Genomic DNA, 19,952 nt, shown 5'->3' with positions numbered 1-19,952 from the left:
AAATGTTTTCATTGACGAAACCAGGAAGTGCTTTTGAGTCAATGCATTCGAAACTTTTGCTGAAATTCCAACACATGTGAAAAGGCAAAGTTCACATACAGTCACAATTTCGTGTATTTTTCGTTCTTTCTCCATAAAGGAACCTTTTGCGGTGCCGTTAGGACGTGAAATGGCGGACGGAAGCTCTTGTACTGGTCCGGTGGCCCGGACGGTCCTGCAACAATGTTTGCATGCTCAGCTGCAGGTGAAGCCAGAGGACGAGCAGGAACAAGCGCAATGGGTTCAGGTCAGGAAATCATCTTATTACGTTATACTTGGTTTCAATCGCATCCCCACAAACAGAATCAAATTTGTTCAGTTTCATTTCATCAGAACAAAAGTGAAACCGATCTGACGGGCAACAGCAACATGAGTAAGGGAGAGCGGGGTTTGTTGTCCCATGTGTTGGTTGTCTGGTAGGGATGCGCCGATCCACCTTTTCCCCACTTTTGATCCCCGAATCAGGATTTCCGCTGGTACGGTTTTAATTCTGATGAGATATATGTATATTTTTCAAGTACGGTGACTAGTTTAACTATTCATGACTCACAATTTTAGCAGTTTACTCTCTTACCCCCCTCCCACACACACACAGAACAACATTTATTTAGATACACAATATACTGCAATGCAAAATCCACCACAATAAAAAAATGGAAGGGGAGGGGAGGGGGCGCACACAAATTTTCAAGCCCCACGTAAATAGTCTTAAAACTTTCATATGTATATTTGTTAAAAATAAATTTTAAAACATTTTTTCACACTACCCTAACTTTTTGGCACTATAAGGTGCACCTGACTATAAGCCACCACCCACCAAATTTGACACAAAAACGGCATTTGTTCATAGATATGGCGCAGCTGTCCACACTGCATTATGGGAGATTTACACCAAAAGATATCAAATGGTAACACTTTATTTGACAGCGGAATCATAAGACTGTCATAAGACCAAATGAACCACCATGAAGCTTTGAACCAATTAGCTGCAAAACTTCATTGCTTCAAAACGCTTCATTTGGCCATCAGTGTTCTCTTCGGGGAGACAGTCAACCTCTGCTGCCACCTGCTGTCGACACTGTTGTCCAACATGCCTGCTAGCATGCATTGCAGTGCTACAGATGTAAGTAACAAATTAAAATTCATGTTCTATGTCAATTATTTATTCAATTATTGTTTTAGTAGTTTCATTAATTGCTAGTTATGGAAGTTGGTGACACTGGATTTGACAGTGGTGCCATAAAACTGTCACAAGACCATCATAATTATGACATGACACTGCCATGATCATTAATGAACGCTTATGACAGATGTCATTTTGTGTTATCCAGCAACTGCTCTTCCTTTGGAATGGATGTAAAAGATACAAGCTGGACATATATGTGGCATAATTATCCAGATGACACTAAATGACATCTGTCATCAGCATTCACTAATGCCCAAGATAATGTCGTGTCATAATCGTGACGGTCTTATGACGCTGCTGTCAAAAAAATGTTACCTATTAACCCAAATAGCCGCACTGGACTATAAGCCGCAGGATTCAAAATGAGGGGGAAAAAGTAGTGGCTTTTGGTTCGAAAATTACAGTTTTTGCTTTGTTTATTTTTTATCTAAAAGCAAAACGAGCAAACTGCAAATGGTTAATTCCAGGTAACACTTACGGTTATAAATTCCATAGTGTTGCTGCAGTTGTGTTGTTATACACTGAAACTGCAAAGAACCCCGCAGCAGTCGAGTATGGTTTTTCTTGCGAGGAGAGCAAGTTGCAGGCAGGCCAAAATTTAAAGCTTCTCTATATTGAATGACTATTTTAAGATGTGCTGTTTGGAAGATATTCATGAAAAAGTGAAAAATTAGATAACCAAGCAAGGTTCTTCCCTACTAACATGTACAGTGGGGCAAATAAGTATTTAGTCAACCACTAATTGTGCAAGTTCTCCCACTTGAAAATATTAGAGAGGGGACATATACTCATTTTCCACCATGATTTGCAAATAAATTCTTTAAAAATCAAACAATGTGATTTTCTGTTTTTTTTTCCATATTCTGTCTCTCATGGTTTAGGTTTACCTTTGTTGACAATTACAGGCCTCTCTAATATTTTCAAGTGGGAAAAATTGCACAATTAGTGGTTGACTAAATACTTATTTGCCCCACTGTACATTTTTGATTCTGCAGGTTACATCAGCATTTGGAGAATCAGTCACAATGCAAATGTTGTGAATGTTTGTGTCGACAGATCGAAAGAGGCATGGTGATCTACATTTGTTTTTTTAAAGGTGCCACAGAAGATGTATTGCCCAAAATGGGTGAGTTGCTTCTTCCCATCTTTTTATTTTTAAACAGCCTGCCCTCCCAGTTTGAGGCAATGCGTTATATACTATGAAATTTAAAATATAATAAAATTAAAGTACTTTGGAGTGTAATTAGAGGTCATAACCAGGGTGCAACTGTTATTTTGATTGCCATATTGTTTTTATCAATGTACACTAAATATTATAAAATAAAATAATTACCACATACATAATGATCAAACACGAGTTGTCCGACAATTTTGCCGTATTAATGTGAGTTAAAATATCTCTGCTGTGTTTTTAACTGGGAGTGATGATTGTGAATGAACAGTTAAAATATTTTATACGTCTACTAGTGACAAAGTAATTCAAATTCAGCAGAAGGATGAACACAATTACACGATTGGATGTCTATCTTCATCAATGGCACCTAAATAGTAAATTCAACGCCTTTCTTTCGGTGTAGTTTCCACGCTGCTGAACGTGCGTCTGTGCGAGTCCTCGTCCGGAAAGATGGTTTCGGTGTTGGACCTTCCGGGCAGCCTCCTGGTGGTCCCTCAGGCCACGCTGGGGGGCAAAGCCAAAGGCCGGTCCATGCAGTACCACAACAACGTGGCTAAGGAGGATGGGATGCAACTGTATGCGCGCTTCGTGGCCCTGTGCCAACAGGAAGTGACAGCAGCTGGGGTACGCGTGGAACACGGCACATACGGGAATCGGCAGGTCCTCCACATCCAAACCAACGGACCGTACACGCACCTTATGGAATTCTGACAACCCGACTAGTAGGAAAACAATTCACGCAGACAAAATAATTTATTCACCCAGTGGCCAAAACTAGTGTACAATTTGTTAGAACATTTGTTCAAATTCCCATTTACACCTCAGCAGGAAAATTATGAGTGTATGTCTTGTGAAAAATGAATTCACTCAAACTGAGTCCACAAGATATCACTTTCTACATTCAAACACTGGCTGATGGAGCTTAAATAAACAATTTTTTTTTTTTTTTTTTACAGAAGTCTTGTTCAATACTGTTTTTCCCCTCCTTTCTTCAACTTAATGTCCACTTATCGTTCAAGCTGCCAACAAACTACTGTCCAGTCAGTCAATGACAATCACTAAGATGGACGCTTATTCCAGTTAGCCTATTTAATTGATTTTGTATAATACATTATCATTACACTAGCAGATGTTAGCTAAGCTGCTGTCAACCCCTCCCAGTCAAATTGGTTTGGACATCTATTGCTGCCAATGGCCTTGAAATATGAGCCTACACTGCCAGGAGTTCACTTCAAATGTATTGGACGTCTATGGCGGAAAACACAAAAGAGGCTGGAAAAAGCAGTTTGTGGTCTTGCATAATTTTAAAATTATTTTAAAATAAAAATAATTGTGTTTGATGGAACAATATGTCTACATGCTGTCATAAAAGTTAAATTGCGCAATTTGCCCCTGGCCTATTTTTAATTTGTCCGTTTTACCCCTGAGACCCTCCCCTTTTTGTCCCCATCCCAGCTATAAAAGGGTAAAAAAATTATATGTTTAATTTTTCTCTTTGAATCACTAATTGTGAAAAAATAAGACACCTAGATCTACCTCATAACAATCGCTTAAATGTATTCATGTGTTACTGTTACATTTCCTTGATATTTTTAATGTTATATCAGTGAAACAACGAAAAGTTTAAAAAATATTTTTTAAATGTTTGAAAAATCTCGAGTACTACCAGTTTTGTCCATGGCATTGTACCCGTGAGACATCCGCAGTGACGGTGTTAAGATTTCAAATCTACATTTTACAGCTGCGTTTACTCTCCGTGATATACGCTGAAAGGAGTACTTGGATCCAATCAAGTACGCGATAGTATCTAACTAAATCCTGTGTCGAAAAATGATTTTGATTGTGGTCGCGTGTGATCATACCTCAAGTTGACAATCCTGCTTGAGAATTGGCAAACTCTGCGTTTGCTCGACGTTCTATCTGTATTTTGTGTTTGAATTAGGAGTGGGAACCTCTTGGTACCTCACGATACGATACGATTTGCGATACAAAGCTCACGATAACGATGATCTGACGATATGGCGATACAACGATTATCGATACATTGGTCAGGAAGTCATTCAATGATATTCTACAAACGACTAATAAACAGAAAAACAAGCTTCTGATGTGAATTGGAATGAGTTTATCACTAGTAGACGTCCAATCCATTTAAACTGGGAGGGTGGCAGCGAATGAACATTCGTTCACTCGCTGCCATCCCTCCCACTTCAAACGGATTGAACATCTATGGCTGTCAGTGGCAGCCAATGCCAGGCAATGAGGTAATTTTGGGCCATTTAAGGTCATTTTCAGTCACTTCCTATTGATTTTGGGCTATTTTATGGGTCACTTCCTGTTTATTTTGAGTTACATAACTGGAAGTGACCTGGGAATCACCCAAATGGATAGGCAGTGACTCAAACTCAACAGCAAGTGACCTGTAAATGCCCTGAAAATCGGACAGAATGACTGGAAATGCTCTGGTTTCGAATGAACGAACGTTTCTAGTCTAAATGGATTGGGCGTCGAGCACCGTCAATGCAACCTTAGAGTTAACTGAGACACTATTATAGTGGAAGATTTTGGTAGCAACTTGTTGGTTCCTTTTTATTCTTTTTTTTTTTTTTTAAGTCATGAACACCTTTTTAAAACGATATCTCGATTCTTGGCAGGAGCATATTGATAACATTTGGGGATACAAAGTATCACGATATATCACCATTTCGATATTTTGTCACACCCCTAGTTTGAATTGTAAAGTTGCTTAGTGGACTTGTTTGGAACCGTAGGTGGCTATAGACCCTACCCACCGACGTCATAAAACCACGTGCTCGCTGTATGGTTCCGCCCACTTGTCCGTCATTTTGTCTCTGTATTAGCATTGGTTTCAATTGATCGAGGAATTTAAAATGCATTTGCAATTGCTTTCTGATGCCGTAAACTCACGGGATGTGTTGCATAAAAGGCGTTATGTGGAAAAGCTTCATTCTATACAGTCGCCAGATCCATATTTGATGCCCAAATCGATGTTTTTCGACCCACTGTCTTCGCCCTGTCTGCCTGACATCTGCTACGCTGATATTTACAATTATCTTGTCCACACAAAATCAGCCTATTCTCACGAAAATTTGAAAAACACTTTAAGAGCTTGGAGGCTTATAAATACTTCGTTGCTGGTTGGGTGAAACATGTCCTCGTCCACGAAAATTCGGCAGGAATCTATCTTGTGCTTGGAAAGGTGAGTTACGAAATTTTCAATTCAAAATCTTTTGTTATTGCTAACATCCACTGTCAAGTCTAATGTATTTCATGTCGTTTGTCAATGGAGTTAAGGCTTTTAATGTTTATATGGTTTAGCGATAGCACTCTCACTACATACATACGTGTATGTTGTCGGCGATTAGCCTAGCAATGATCTTAATTGTGGTTATTTGTCAGCCTCGTAGACGAGGCCAGTTTCTTTCACTTGGTACCAGCTAAATATTATTAAAAAAATAACGATGGTGGAAGAAAGGGAAGTCACAAACATCTTGAATTTGAAACTATGTCGTACTACGTCGTATGTTGTCAGCGATTAGCCTCGCAATGATGTTAATTGTGGTTATTTGTCAGCCCCGTAGACGAGGCCAGTTTCTTTCACTTGGTACCAGCTAAATATTATTCAAAAAATAACAATGGTGGAAGAAAGGGAAGTCACAAACATCTTGAATTTGAAACTATGTCGTACTACGTCGTATGTTGTCGGCGATTAGCCTCGCAATGATCTTAATTGTGGTTATTTGTCAGCCCAAAACCCTCTAAGTATATCTTAAATGCATCTTACCGGATATAAAATGACTACTACATAGTCTGTGGTGATTTTTTGGTGCCCAGTTTTCACGTCGAATTGCAGCCGTCCATTTCGCTCTCTTGGGATCCATCGCAATACGGTAAAACTTCTCCTCTCTCCTTCCATCTTCTCTGTTAGTGCAACCAACAGCCACACACGCCTTCACCATTTTGATTATTAATGTTAAGGAGCAGAAAAACACGCCGTAAATAGGAGAAATGTACGTAGCCGTAACAGGTTAACACTATGTTTTGACGGACAAGTGGGCGGTACCATTCAGGAGAGCGGAGTTGTGACGTCACGTGGGTAGGGTCTATAGCCTTGCACGGCTCGTGTTGCGTCAGTCTCTGCCTCAACTCAGTTTTTTTTTTTTTTACCTATTAACTTTGCACAGAGCGAAGCGTTTTTGGGAACAAGACATTGAACAGTGTAGATAATGTACCATAGTTTTCAGACTACGTCGCAGTTTTTTTCATAGTTTGGCTGGGAGTGCGACTTATACTCTGGAGCGACCTATGTGTGAAATTATTAACACATCATTATTAGAGGCTTGCGAAATTTCCGATTCTTAGATTATTCGCAATTCGGCCGTGGAAGATTCGAGAACGATTCACAAACATCCAAATTCTGATTATTGGATTATACCAGGTAAAACAGAAGTAAAACACAGTCAGCGCGGTCTTTGGGACGCAATGGGGAACGGACCGAGAGTAAATATCATGTTCAACTTATGCCGCTAGATAAAAAAAAAAAACAATCATACCTAACTGCGGCCGATAGCCGCTACAAACAACGCCCAGTTGCTAGTTGCTACAAACATACGGCTACAGTAGATATCATATATATGTAGAACTAGATGACAGACGAAGGCAGTGTTAGAACATCTATTATTGAACCGAGATGCGAAATGACAGACTTTCCAGCATTAGTAAACAGCCGCCATCTTAAAGCAGTACTAAAGCAGTGACTTCTCTAGAAGGCTGTTGTAGCGAATCTAATTAACTTTTTCTCTAAAATACTGCTAAATCGGCAGAATCTTGTCTTGAATTTGATGAAATAGTTTTAAAACTTTGACAAAAGTAGACAGAAGGGAAATTATGGAATAACAGGAGCAATTTTAACAACTAACAGTTGATTCACAACATGAAATTAATTGAATGTAGTTTAAAGCTGCAAATACAGAATGGGGACTGGAGTCTTTTAGTTACTGTTATTTTTGTATATTTGTTAACTTGATACAGAAATAGTAGTTTGGTTTAGCCTGAGAGGATTTTTGAAAAATTTTGGAACTAATGTACAAAACATTTATTTAAAAAAAAAAAAAAAAAAAAAAGGAGGGGAGGTGCATCAATAATCGTTTTATAATCGAATCGGAGCCTCTGAATCGTGCCCAAAGATTCCCAGCTCTAATTATTATATCATTTCAAATTTTATTTGGGTGTTTTGGAGTGTTACTGATGGTTTGGTAAACTTGTTAGCATGTTCTTTATGCTATAGTTATCTGAGTAATCTATCTTACGTTGACATACCGGCCACGTTCGCATTTCGTTGTTCATGCATCATGTAACATTATCATACTGTACACTTATTCAGCATGTTGATCTCTATTGTATTTTTATTTTAAATTTCCTTTCAAGGTGACATATCTGTTGTATGTGTTGGATTTTATCAAGTAAATTTCCCCAAAAAATGAGACTTATACTCCAGTGCGACTTATGTTTTTTTCCTCATTGTTGGGCATTTTATGGCTGGTTCGACTTATAGTCCGAAAAATAGGTTATATAGTTTTGTGCAGAATATGCTATTTTAATACAGTACCGCTGGTACCGCTACTTAGAAAATTAATTGCTTCTGGAAGTAAACAGAATTTCGTAAACTAAAAATTCCTTAAGTAGAGAGGTTTTCCATGTGCAGCCCCCCCCAAAATTCAGACGTACTGAATAGCCTTCATAAAGCATAAAAATGAATCAAAACATGTAACAAATACATGTTACAATTAGATTATGTTAATACACTCACGTAAAGCTGTCGGAAATCCTTGCAGCCTGAGGAGCGATTGAAGAGGACGCTGGGATACAAACATACACATACAGAAGAAGTCCCTCTTAGCCAATTGGATCTCAGGGAGATGCTACGCAATAGTCAATGGCAGAGCAGCTATGTTACTTTCAGTAAACTCTAGGAACTGCGAGAACCAGCCCATTCTGTATTTTTGCCTTTCGTATCCTGAAATTTCTTTCATCGAGGCAACATTTTCCCTTAAGGTGTGTCGTAACCTGAAAATTCCGTAAGTAGAGACGTTCGTAAGTAGAGGCACCACAGTATAATTAGTAGGTCATAATTTCCTACTTCATGTGTTGTAATCACTGATGCATAGTATTTTCAAATATTGCTGCATTTATACAAAGTTGTTTGAGGAATGGTTCCTTGCCCCTGCTGACTATGGAATTCCAATTTTTTGTTCCCTAAATTCAGTCCTTCGCAAGTATTTTATGAATTAATTACTGCTTTAAAATTTCCCATTTTTCTCCCCTTTGTTGATTTGAATGAATTTTCTGTTGCAAAGTGTTACTTGACGTGTTTATTATCCAGCAGACTAGCAGTATTGGTGGGCAAAACCTGTTTCAAAATGAGAAACTTAAAGGGATCCACGGATAGACAGACTTGTAGTTCTTAAGAGAAACATTATTATGAGTTAAAATAATTTCAAATTAAAACCCCTCTTGATGTTTTCGTTTTTATACAATTTATAAAACTAGTTTAACTAGTATGTCGCCGTTATTGTCGATGTCGCAGGGCAGTGACGTCACTGGGTTACGCTGCCGGGCTTCCAGAGTATGACTCTTGCGAGATAAACGACATAAACATGTCATCTGTTCAGCCCTTTAACCTTGAACCCGAGAGGAACATTAATGAGCATGACAGCACTGTCGATATTTCACAAAACGAGCAGCAAAAGCAAAATGAACAGGAGACAAGTAGGACAAAACTAGTGTTCTGCCAAAATGTGCTACACTGGTGAAACGTTCTACCAGAGGTGAATTTGACACCCAAAGTACTACCTTGCGCTTTCAGCTTGTTTTGTTTAGATGCATACAGACAGAACATACTAAAGATGCCTTAAGAAAATACTTAAACGTAATAATATCACATAAGGGTGGTTTAAATACGCTACGTGACTAATGTGGTCAACAGATTAACCCTTTAACACTGAACGTGTCAGCAGCGACGCGTTTATGCATGTCGTCTTTGAAGCTTCGTCACGCTGTAATTACGTCACCCACGCGCCGCTGGTTGGTCTCATTTGAAAGTGCGGAAGTTGATGTCCACACCAGTTTTTATTTGAAGTCAATCGACCACGAAAAACGGGAGATAATGTCATTTGAGTTGTATAGTTTTATTGCACTCATAAATATGCATTAAAACGCTGCATGTACCATGTTTCTATCTCCATATTTCCATCATTTCTTGTCCTTTTTCAAAACCAAAAGCAGCACAAAAGACTACATAGCCCAAGATCCGTTGTGATGTCAAGAAGGACGAACCGAATGTGAACATTTTTAATAAATTGCCGAGCTAGGCGCCAACTAAGGAAAAGGAGGCATGAACACCGATTGGATTGCGCGAGCGACTTTGAAACGTGCAGAATGAATCGAAAACTAATTTTAGCGCAAGCTAATGCATTTTTTCATCTACTCAAGGAATAGGAGTAGCTGTATTTGTCGCTGTTTTCCTCTAATTAGTCGGCGTCTCGGCGAGTAGAAGTGACAGCAGCGCTCAAACGGCAGAAGAGTAGGCTGTGTGACGTTGTATGTGACGCAGCTCAGTGACCTGTTCAAAAACAAACTTTATTGAGTGCGCAAAAAAAAAAAAAAAAAAACTATCGGGTCGCATGCCTGAAAAAATTGAATTGAACTGAACTACTTGTCAATAGTTTTGAAAATACTTTTTCCCCCAATGTTATATATTTTTTTTTCTTCACTATGAATCTTTTCAATTTTTATATAGATGTGTGTTCAAGAAGCTTGATTGCATGTACGTATACTTTAGATAAGGTGATGGGTATAATACCTAACTTCACAAAGAGATATCCTCCAAACCCTTTTTGTGTTAGATGATATATATATATTTTTGTTCTCACTATTTTGCACTGTATATAACCTGTATTGACCATAGTATGTGTAAAGGCCAAAAACGCCTATGACCATACCCGCTGTTTGTGTTGAATAGTCAAACATAAAACTATTCAATCTTATTTTTTTCTATTGAATGTTTATCCTAACAAGTTGAATAAATATTATCAACCTTCAAAAGGTTGGTCGAGCATGTTTGATTGTCATTGGGACACCAACATTACAAATTTTGAAAAAATATTTTGGAATTTTTTTGTCTTTTTGGGTCCAAAATGTGGATTATAATTGCTCAGTGAAGAAAACAACAGTTTGGACATGAAGTTCAAGGTGTCCTGAAAAAAGGGACCCAACTTGGCCATTGTGAACAATTTTTTCTTTGAAATATAAAGGCAACATCAAATGCATGCAAATTCGGCCAAAATAGGCTTAGGTGTTAAAGGGTTAACAATCTGCTTTAAAGCTACCACAAGAAAACACAATGCTTAAAAGTATGAGAGGGAAACCCATCCAAAAAGTATTCTGAGGCAATGAAAAGGAATAAAAACACTAAGGTCTCGTCGCTTTTAAACGATGTGCGCATGTGTTGGACGTCTCGCCACGTCGAAGAAATTGCAGAACACCGGTAGTGTTTGTCTAGTGACAGTAACAAAGTATGTCATCACCCCGAGCGTCCATTGCGCGCATAAAACATGGCGCCCTCCGTAGGTCAAAACATGTACTAAATATTATAGATTTTTAAACCAATGACAATATTTTATGTGTTTTTCTTATATTTTAGTAAAAGAGAACAATTGTGGCTTATTAGAGCCTACACGTCTTTAAGTCCAAGCTTCCCTTTAAATACATTTGTAAAGGTCTTATAAATATCTATTTTTAGCTCATGTGATTTGACCTACTTTTAAGGTGTTAAAAAATGCCCTCCAGCTCTTTTTTTTCTCTTCAAAACAGATTGTAAACTTTCCATTGATGTATCACAAATGTATGTTGGACAATTTTGAAATTTGGCTCAGAACGGAAATTTGAGCCACCTGTGTTTTCCGCCTTATCACCGTCAATGGCAGATAATAGTCAGATTTCAAAGTAGTCGGGGCTGACGTCCACTTACTGGGAAGTGAATTAACTTTTCTTTTTTAAACTCTTGCTACCAAACACTGTTTTGTCCCATCCTTTCTCCACGAATTCCACCTAAATATATACTCGCATAAATACTTTATCTTCGCCCCGGTCAATGGATCCATGTGCTAAATAACGTAGCACAACCACGCCAAATGAATACATATCCTTTTTTTGCTTCTCGTTGTCTTGAAACTTTTCAGATTCGTAACGACGTTTTTTTGCAGTAGACATAATTCAGACTGTTTGTCAAAGTTGGTGCCGCCTTAGTTTACGGGGCTTACAGAGCTCTGGCAACCCGGACGTAGACTGGAAACCGGTGTCGCGGTTGTCTGATGATGAACACGAAAGCAAAACAGGAACAAATTTGCAACGCGGGAATAGTCTTTTAAAATGGGAAAATCCGCTTAACATGTTTAATTTCTATTTAAATATTATGGCCATTTCATAAATAATTGAAGTGCAAATCTTACATTATCTTGTCCTGTCCCTTCTAACAGTGTTGTGCATTCTAAATGCATTTAATCTTTTGTAGTACCCTGTGCTGTCCAATCCAAGCCTTATTTCCTGTCTTTTTGTTTTGCCGTCATGTCTTTTCAAACACTAAAACTTTGTTGTTCAATGCTAGCTAGTCCTGTCTTACCTGGTCAGTCCTGTCCTTTGCTGCATTGTACAGTCTTTTGTCAAAAAACAGTGTTCTACAGTCCTACTTTGTATTGTCTAACCTGGTCACTTTTCTCTTCAGGTTTCCTGTTTTTTCTCTAAACACTTTGTTGGCCTGTGTCTCACCCTTTGTTGGCTGACCTTTCTTCTCTAACAATTTCCGTTTTATCTAGTCACATCTGCTCAATCTTACCCTTTGTTGTTCTTCCCAGCCTTTTTTGAAGTTTCCGATTTGCCAAATCTTACCTGGGTGCAGCAAGTCCAAAAGTCTCAGGTAGTCAGGTGTCTGTCTGCCAAGCCCCGGGAGACGAGAGCGTGCCTAGGTCTGTTTCAACTCGACACAACAAATACTGAGGTGATGAGTCGGGCAATCAGTCTCCCTCCCAGACACAGTTGCACTCCCGGAGCGGGTTGCGGCGGCGCATGGCGGTCACCACGGTGATACGATTGGCCGAAAGCTGCACCAGCTGGTCGATGAGCTCCTGGACGCAGGGGCTGGGCCACGGGTGCCCATTCAGGTAGTCGCGCAAGATGAAGGAGCGCTCCACCAGGAGCTCCAGACGCTCTAGGTGGCGAAGACGCTGCAGGCTCAGGAGGTCCTTCTCAGGCTCACGACGGAAGAACCTGCAAAGGTGAACCACTTTTAGGGAGTGTTTTAGTAGATTTTAAAGTATTTAGGTCACTTGAGTATTTGTTGGAGTACCGGAATAACATTAAAAAGTATTTAAAATGTCCTGGTATTTCAAGCATTCATGATGCCATGCACTCTAACAAGGTTCCAAGGGCCTTTGGAAGCGACCCACCCCCATACTTCACAGTGGGTATGAGGTGCTTTTCAGTATGCGCATCTTTCGTGGCACGCCAGACCCACTTAGAGTGTTTGTTGCCAAAAACCTCAATCTTGGTCTCATCTGACCAAAGCACACAGTCCCAGGCTTCAACTGGGACCATGTGCTTTGGTCACACGCACATGCACGTAATAAATGCACTTGTATTGAAGGTTGGATTTTTCTTATTTTCCATTAAGGTCCCATATTATTTGAATTAAAAATATATATATATTAGAAGCTAAAAAACACATCTTAACCAGGGGTGCCAATAATTATGGAGGGCACTGTATTGTGCAGGCCTAGTATTTACAGGTCACTTACTTTAAATTTGGGATCATTTCCTATTGATTTTTAGGGAATTTCCGGGCTACTTCAATGTCCATGTTCCTGGTCACTTCCTGCAGTAGTGCACGCACTGAATTGACACCCCTGATTAAAGTAGAACATAAAAATAAATTTGACATAATACCAACCTCTGTTTTAAAGCTAAAGATCAAATGACAAATGCAGTGTATTGATGCACTAGTGAACCTTATAATTAGGTGCGCATTATAGTCCAAAAATACAGTAAACTGGGAGGACTGGCTGTGGATGCTCATGTTTTACTTCCATTAACGGCGCTAGACATCCAGTTAATTTTGACAGGGAGAGGTGAATGAAGATTCATTTACCCCTTCCGGTCAAAATGGATTGGGCGTCTAGTGCCGTCAATGGCAGTGAACAAGTTAAACGGTAAAACAAAAAAAAATCAGCCAATAAAAACCCAAATCATAGTAATTCTTCCTACCGTATGCGCAGCGTCCGCAGTTGGGGGAACAACATGGGGATGCGTCGGCACAGGCTCCCACTGGAGCGGTTCTGCTCAATATCTAGGTGTTCCAGGGCCATAACTTTGGGCGCAATAGAGTCCAAGTCTTTCAATGTGATGGCCACGCGCAGTGTCAACCGTGTCACACTTGCCGGGATGGTGTTGGTGTACAGCGACAGAGAGTTCCCACCTGTTGACGGGACACCATCAGCCCGCTGGTTTGTGACGACGTCGAGCTCTTTTCGGCGGTTGAAGCGGACGGCCACTCACCAACGATGCTGAGAGTCTCCAGGTGCTTGAGGGGGGAGAGCCAGGACGCCAGACGGCAGTCAAGGCCGTCGCGGATGTAGCGGTAGTGCACTGTCAGCGAGCGCAGGGACGTCAAACTCCTCAGCGCATTGTACGGCAGGATGGTCTCGGGGTAGTCCACCAGCTCCAAGCTGCTCAGAGTCGGACCCCCGTACGGGCAATCTAAACCAGGATGGCAGATTCACAAATTCCAACCAGGGCTCTTGGAATCTGTTATTTCTGTCACTTGCCCTAGGGGTGGGAAACCTCACGTACCTCACGATACATCGATACAAGGCTCATGCTAACGATATTTCACGATATGGCGATACTACAATGATCCATACATGGGTAAGGAAATCATTCTACGATACAACTAACAGAGACCGAGACCCTCCCGGATGACTGAGCTTCTCACCTTATCTCTAAGGGAGAGCCCGGACACTCTGCAGAGAAAACTCACTTCGGTCGCTTGTATCCGGGATCTTGTCGTTTCGGTCACGACCTACAGCTCGTGACCGTAGGTGAGGGTAGAAACGTAGATCGACCGATAAATAGAGAGCTTCACCTTTCAACTCAGCTCACTGTTCACCATGACGGACCAAAGCAGATTCCGCATCACTGCGGATGCAGCACCAATCCATCCGCCTGTCGATCGCCCGCTTCATTTTTCAGTCACTTGTGAGCAAGACCCCGAGATACTTGAACTCCTCCACTTGGGGAAGGACCTCATCTCTGGCCCCGAGATGGCATTCCACCCTTTCCCACCTGACGATGATGGTCTAAGATTTGGAGGTGCTAATTCTCATCCCGACCGCTTCACATTTGGCTGCAATGCAAACCGTTCCAGTGAGAGTTGAAGGTCACGGCCTGATGAAGCCAACGGAACTATATAATCTGCTAAAAGCAGAGATGCAAATACTGAAGCCACTAAACTAGATGCTCTCAATGCCTTGGCTGCGCCCAGATATTCTGTTCATAAAGGTTATGAACAGAATCGGTGACATAGGCAGCCTTGCTGGAGTCCAAACCTCACTGGAAACTGATCCGACTTACAACCTGCTATGCGGACCAACCTCTGACACCGGTTATCAGACCCCTCGCTCTGATTCAGCTACCCCATACTCCCGAAGCACTCCCCGTGGGACATGGTCGAACGTCTTCTCCAAGTCCACAAAACACATGTTGACTGGTTGAGTGAACTCCCATGACCCCCTTGAAAACCCTACTGATAGTATAGAGCTGATCCACTGTTCCGCGGCCAGGACGATGACCGCACTGCTCCTTCTGGATCCGAGACTGGACTTCCCGATGGACCCTCCTCTCCAATATCCCTGAGTAAACCTTGAGGCTGAGGAGTGTGATCCCTCTATAATTGGAACACACCCTCCAGTCCCCCTTTTTAAAATGATGTATATGGCGGAAACACAGACAAGTTTCTTCTCTTGCACCCCTCTTGAAAACAAACTGCTGTATTTTAAGCCAAAAGAGCTGTTGTGTTTGCTGGAACAATATGTCTATATGCTGCCATAGCAGATTTATGGTGCACTAAGCCTCTGAACTATTTTTAATTTGTCCGTTTTACCCTGAAAACCCGTTTACAGACGTCGCGAAACCGCTTTTGTTTCAACCTAGCCATAAAAACAAGGTAATTTATTATTCGAAATGTCTGTCATTTTTAGCTTAGAATCATTATTTGATGTGTAATATTTAGTTTAAAAAAAAGACTTTAAAAAAATTATTTACTTGCATATTTTAAACTTTTAAACGAATTACGTCACAATGAAAAATTTGGTGTCTGTAAAAAAGTCAAGGACATCTACCTCATAACTATCGCTTAATTGTATTTTTTTGTTACTGTCATATTTTCCCCGCTATGTTAGGTGATAAATAATCGATCCAAACAAAAAAACAATTGAATAATAACGTTTAAAAGGGTAAGTATATGAAAAAGAAAATCTCAACCACTCCTTGTTGTCTGCGATTTCTGCATCGCGACCCTTGTTATATCGCCATGTTTCACCCATAAAATAGAAAAAAAAAATCCGGCTGTGGCCATTCACAGCTGTGTCTTAACACTGTGTTACATGCTACATGGAGTTTTTGGATCGAAACACGATAAGTATGCGATATCTCATTAAAATCGTGGCGTCTTTAATTCTGCTCTCGCGTGCTCTCGCCTCCAATTAGGGTTTTGCTAGTTTAAAAAAAAATGTTTTTAAAAAATGCCCTCCTGTTCAAAATTTTTGTTGCCCCAGAATAAGCTTTCAAATGATGCATTCGTTCATTCGCTGCCGTCCCTCCCACTTCAAACGGATTGAACGTCTATGGCTGTCAGTGGCAGTCAATGCCAGGCAATGAGGTCATTTTGAGCCATTTAAGGTCATTTAACTTGATTTTCGGTTACTTCCTGTTGATTTGTGGATATTTTATGGGTCACTTCCTGTTGATTTTGAGTTACAGAACAGGAAGTGCCCTATGACTGCGAATGCTCTGGTTTCGAGTCTAAATAGATTGGGCGTCGAGCACCGTCAATCGCAGCCTTAGAGTTAACTGAGACACTATTATGGTGGAAAAATTTGGTAGCAAGTTTTTGGTTCCTTTTTTATTTTTTTTTTAAACATTGACACCCTTTTAAAACGATATCTCGATTCTTGGCAGGAGCATATCGATAACCTTTGAGGATACAAAGTATCACGATGTATCACCATTTCGATATTTTGTCACACCCCTACTTAGGACAGACCCTGCTTATGGCGGATTTTACCTGGACGCCGCGGGTCGACAGGGCTAAGGTAGTCGTCGGGCAGGGGCTCCGGGGGCTCGCCCCTCATTCCCCACGACAGGTGCGTGAGCTTGGTCAGGCTGGTCATCATTTGGTGGAAGTCCTCACGGGGCACCGGCCGCACTCGGTCCAAACCGCAGCCCTCCCCTTGCTGGTGGAAGAGAAGGTAGCGCAGGTTGTGGAGGCCGGCCAAAGAACGGACAAAGTCGGCGGCGTAGCGCATGCGGACGTTGCAAACGCTCAGGTGTGTAAGCTGGGCACTCAGGTGGAGGCCGAGGGCCGGACCCAAAATGGGCTCCGACCAGGCGGCGTCCCTCACGGCCAGCTCCCGCACGTCGGAGAACTGCAGCAGGTGGTCCAGGTACTTTTGCTTGTATATGCGGCCGCCGTTGACAAAGGCCACGGCACTCAGCGTCGGTAGAAACTTGACCAAGCGCCGCCACTCTTTGCGCCGCAGGTGCCGCACGGCCACTCTGGTGAGTTTACGCCGTTGCAGCGTTTCCCAGAAGCCGAAGGTGTAGCGGCGCAGGTCGGAGAGCACCACCGTCTGGCCCCGCCACAGGTACGGGTGGTCGGCTAGCATACGCAAGGCTCGGCAAGAGCAGCGCACCGCCTGCATATCGGCGGGGCCCAGGAAGCTCAGCACCGACACCCACAGCTCAGGTGGCAGCGGTGGGAGCTCCGACATCTTTGCCGGCGGTTACGAGCGGAGCCCGGCTCGCAACATCAACGCGAACTAAGTCCGGTAACAGGCGTCGGCATCGGGGAGTGCGGTCGTCCGCTCCCGCAACTCAAACGTCCCCATCGACGCATTGAGGTTGTGCTTCCGAGTTTGCTTTCTGACTTTATTGTTGGCTGTCCGTCTTTTTGGAGTTACTGGACGCAGTATTTGCTTGTTTGTTTCTTCCAGAGGGTTCAGAAGCTGCAAGTCGCTTCTTCTTTTTGTTTATTGGCAGTTTACCCCTCGGTACCGTGGGGCATTACCGCCATCTACTGGACCGACGGTTTAGCACGAGATCAGGCAGTTACAGACTAAAAGCAATCCCTCCTGACAACCAGTGAAACACAACCAGAGTGCAGACAAAACCCAAACCAAAAATTGGATAAATTAAATACTAACCAACAAATTAAATACTAATGAATTACCCTCTTCCTATATCCTGTCCAACAGCCCTGTGTCCCTGAGAAACTTTATTAGCCCTTTTTGAATATTGGCCGTTCTCAACTGTAGAACATTTCCCATCCCAAATGTCTCTTCTGCCTGGTCTAGCACCATTCTGAACCGATCCCTCTGCTCCCCATACTTCCCGCATACCATTAGAATGTGTTGAACCGTTTCATGCTCCCCACAGTGTTTACATTTCCCATCTTTGTGTTTTCCTGTACTATGCAACGAATCATTTAGCCCCGTGTGCCCTATTCTCAGTCGACTCAACACCACCTCCTCCCTCCTGCTTCTCCCCAATCTCCTTCCCACCCCCGCCTGTGACTGTATTGAGAATAAATGTCTCCCCATTTCTTGTGCTTCCCAATACCCTTGTCACCTCTTTTGTATGTAGCCCCCAATAATGGATTTCCCTTCCGCTCTACTCAGGACGCCCCGCCCTTCTATCCCTGGTGCTCTCAGTGATTGCTTGGCCAGGATGTCCACCACCTCATTTCCCTCAATCCCCACGTGCGCCGGGACCCACACAAACTCCACCCCGAGCCCACCTTTCTGTGCTTCATACAGTAGCCTGTGCGACTCAAATACCAAGTCAAGTCTACTGGACTTCATGGTTAAAATACTCGTGAGCGCTGACCAAATGTCTGAAGCAATCACTGCCAATTTTATCCCATTGGTTTGAACCCAACCAAGTGCCATTATAATTGCCATTATTTCCACTGCATAAACAGACAAGTGATCTGTACACCTCTTTTTAATGTCCACCTTGTAACTCGGCACATGTACCGCCGCCCCAGTACGTCCAGTTTCAGGATCCTTCGACCCGCCCGTAAATATCAGAACGCTTTGCCCATACCTCCGTCCCAGATACTCCTCGGCCACCATACCCTGGTTTCCCCTCTCCCGGATCACTTCCCTGATCTCAAAATTTACCACTGGCATCCTGAACAGCCAGGGCGCAACACTGGACACTGGTACTGTTTCACCAACTGACTAAGACCTGCCACTTCATTCCCAACCCCGCTGAAGGTCATCTTCCGTTGATTTATGACCTCCCAACTGTCCATCAGCACTTTCTTTACTGGATGTGTGTCACCATGGCTCCTTACGTTCACCCAATATGCAAGCATAATTTTCAATCTTGTAAGTCTTAAAGGGAGCTCTCCCAATTCCACCTGCACTGCTGCGACTGGGGACGTTCTGAAAGCTCCACTGCATATTCTGAGACCGTGCGCTTGTTGCACCTCCAGCTTTCTGAGGTGGGAGTTCGCTGCCGAGGCATAAGCCATACACCCATAATCTATAGACGACCTCATGATCGCCCGATATATGTTGAGCAAGGCAGCTCTCGCTGCTCCCCAATCCCTCCCTGACAGGCACCTCAATATGTTATTGACCTTTTTACATTTTTCCACCAATCTATCTATATGCTGTGCCCATGTAAGCTTTTCATCAAACCACATCCCTAAAAACCTCACGCTTTTTACCTGTTCAATTACTCGCCCATACAATTTTAACACCACCTCCCTATGCCTCCCATAGAAGCACATTGTCTGCGTTTTCACAACCGAAAACCTAAACCCCCACCTGTCCGCCCACAGCTGCAAGTCGCTGAAGTGAAGGATCTGACGTCATTCACCTACATCGCTTCCAGTGGCACGGCAACAGGTTTCCTAATGTCTAACATCTAGCTTCACTCGTTAATTAAATGTAAATATTTAAAATGTTGATTTTGCAACAATGTTACATTTTCAAAATTCGTTCCTGTGACAAAAACAGTCAAGTTGAACAGCCGCTGGAATTATTGGCGTTTTATAGTCCACCAGGCGGCCATGTTGGGAGGGTCAACGTTCCCATCAAAGACAACACACGGACATTGAAATTTAGTTGTAGTTTGCTCATTTGTCAATATATTATGAGGAGGTTACTGGGCTGGGCTGTCAACACATAACATTTG

The 19,952-nt window shown here is 42.1% G+C and overlaps 2 protein-coding genes across 4 annotated transcripts; one reads left to right on the top strand and one right to left on the bottom strand.

Moving 5' to 3' along the window:
* The first annotated feature begins 16 nt into the window (after nt 1-16).
* dtd2 (D-aminoacyl-tRNA deacylase 2) lies at nt 17-12,845 on the top strand. Its single transcript, XM_057859424.1, has 3 exons — nt 17-286; nt 2,282-2,351; nt 2,803-12,845. The coding sequence occupies exons 1-3, from the start codon at nt 170-172 to the stop codon at nt 3,108-3,110; spliced, it is 495 nt and encodes a 164-aa protein (XP_057715407.1). The 5' UTR covers nt 17-169; the 3' UTR covers nt 3,111-12,845.
* On the bottom strand, nt 3,134-18,252 carry LOC130931004 (uncharacterized). Of its 3 annotated transcripts, none has more exons than XM_057859421.1 (5): nt 17,060-18,252; nt 16,813-16,981; nt 14,028-14,228; nt 13,737-13,947; nt 3,134-12,743 (listed from the first exon to the last, which is right to left on the bottom strand). In XM_057859421.1, the coding sequence occupies exons 1-5, from the start codon at nt 17,516-17,518 to the stop codon at nt 12,491-12,493; spliced, it is 1,293 nt and encodes a 430-aa protein (XP_057715404.1). In that variant the 5' UTR covers nt 17,519-18,252; the 3' UTR covers nt 3,134-12,490. The 3 variants fall into 3 exon arrangements, with proteins under 3 accessions (XP_057715404.1, XP_057715403.1, XP_057715405.1); XM_057859422.1 differs by adding an exon at nt 13,271-13,378 and having other exon boundaries at nt 12,601-12,743; nt 16,813-18,252; XM_057859420.1 differs by having other exon boundaries at nt 16,813-18,252.
* Nucleotides 18,253-19,952: the final 1,700 nt, after the last annotated feature.

The sequence above is a fragment of the Corythoichthys intestinalis genome, chromosome 15 (genome assembly GCF_030265065.1).
Source record: "Corythoichthys intestinalis isolate RoL2023-P3 chromosome 15, ASM3026506v1, whole genome shotgun sequence".
Lineage (NCBI taxonomy): Eukaryota > Metazoa > Chordata > Actinopteri > Syngnathiformes > Syngnathidae > Corythoichthys > Corythoichthys intestinalis.
The sequence above is the reverse complement of the archived record's forward strand: the minus strand, read 5'-3'. Positions and strand labels throughout refer to the sequence as shown.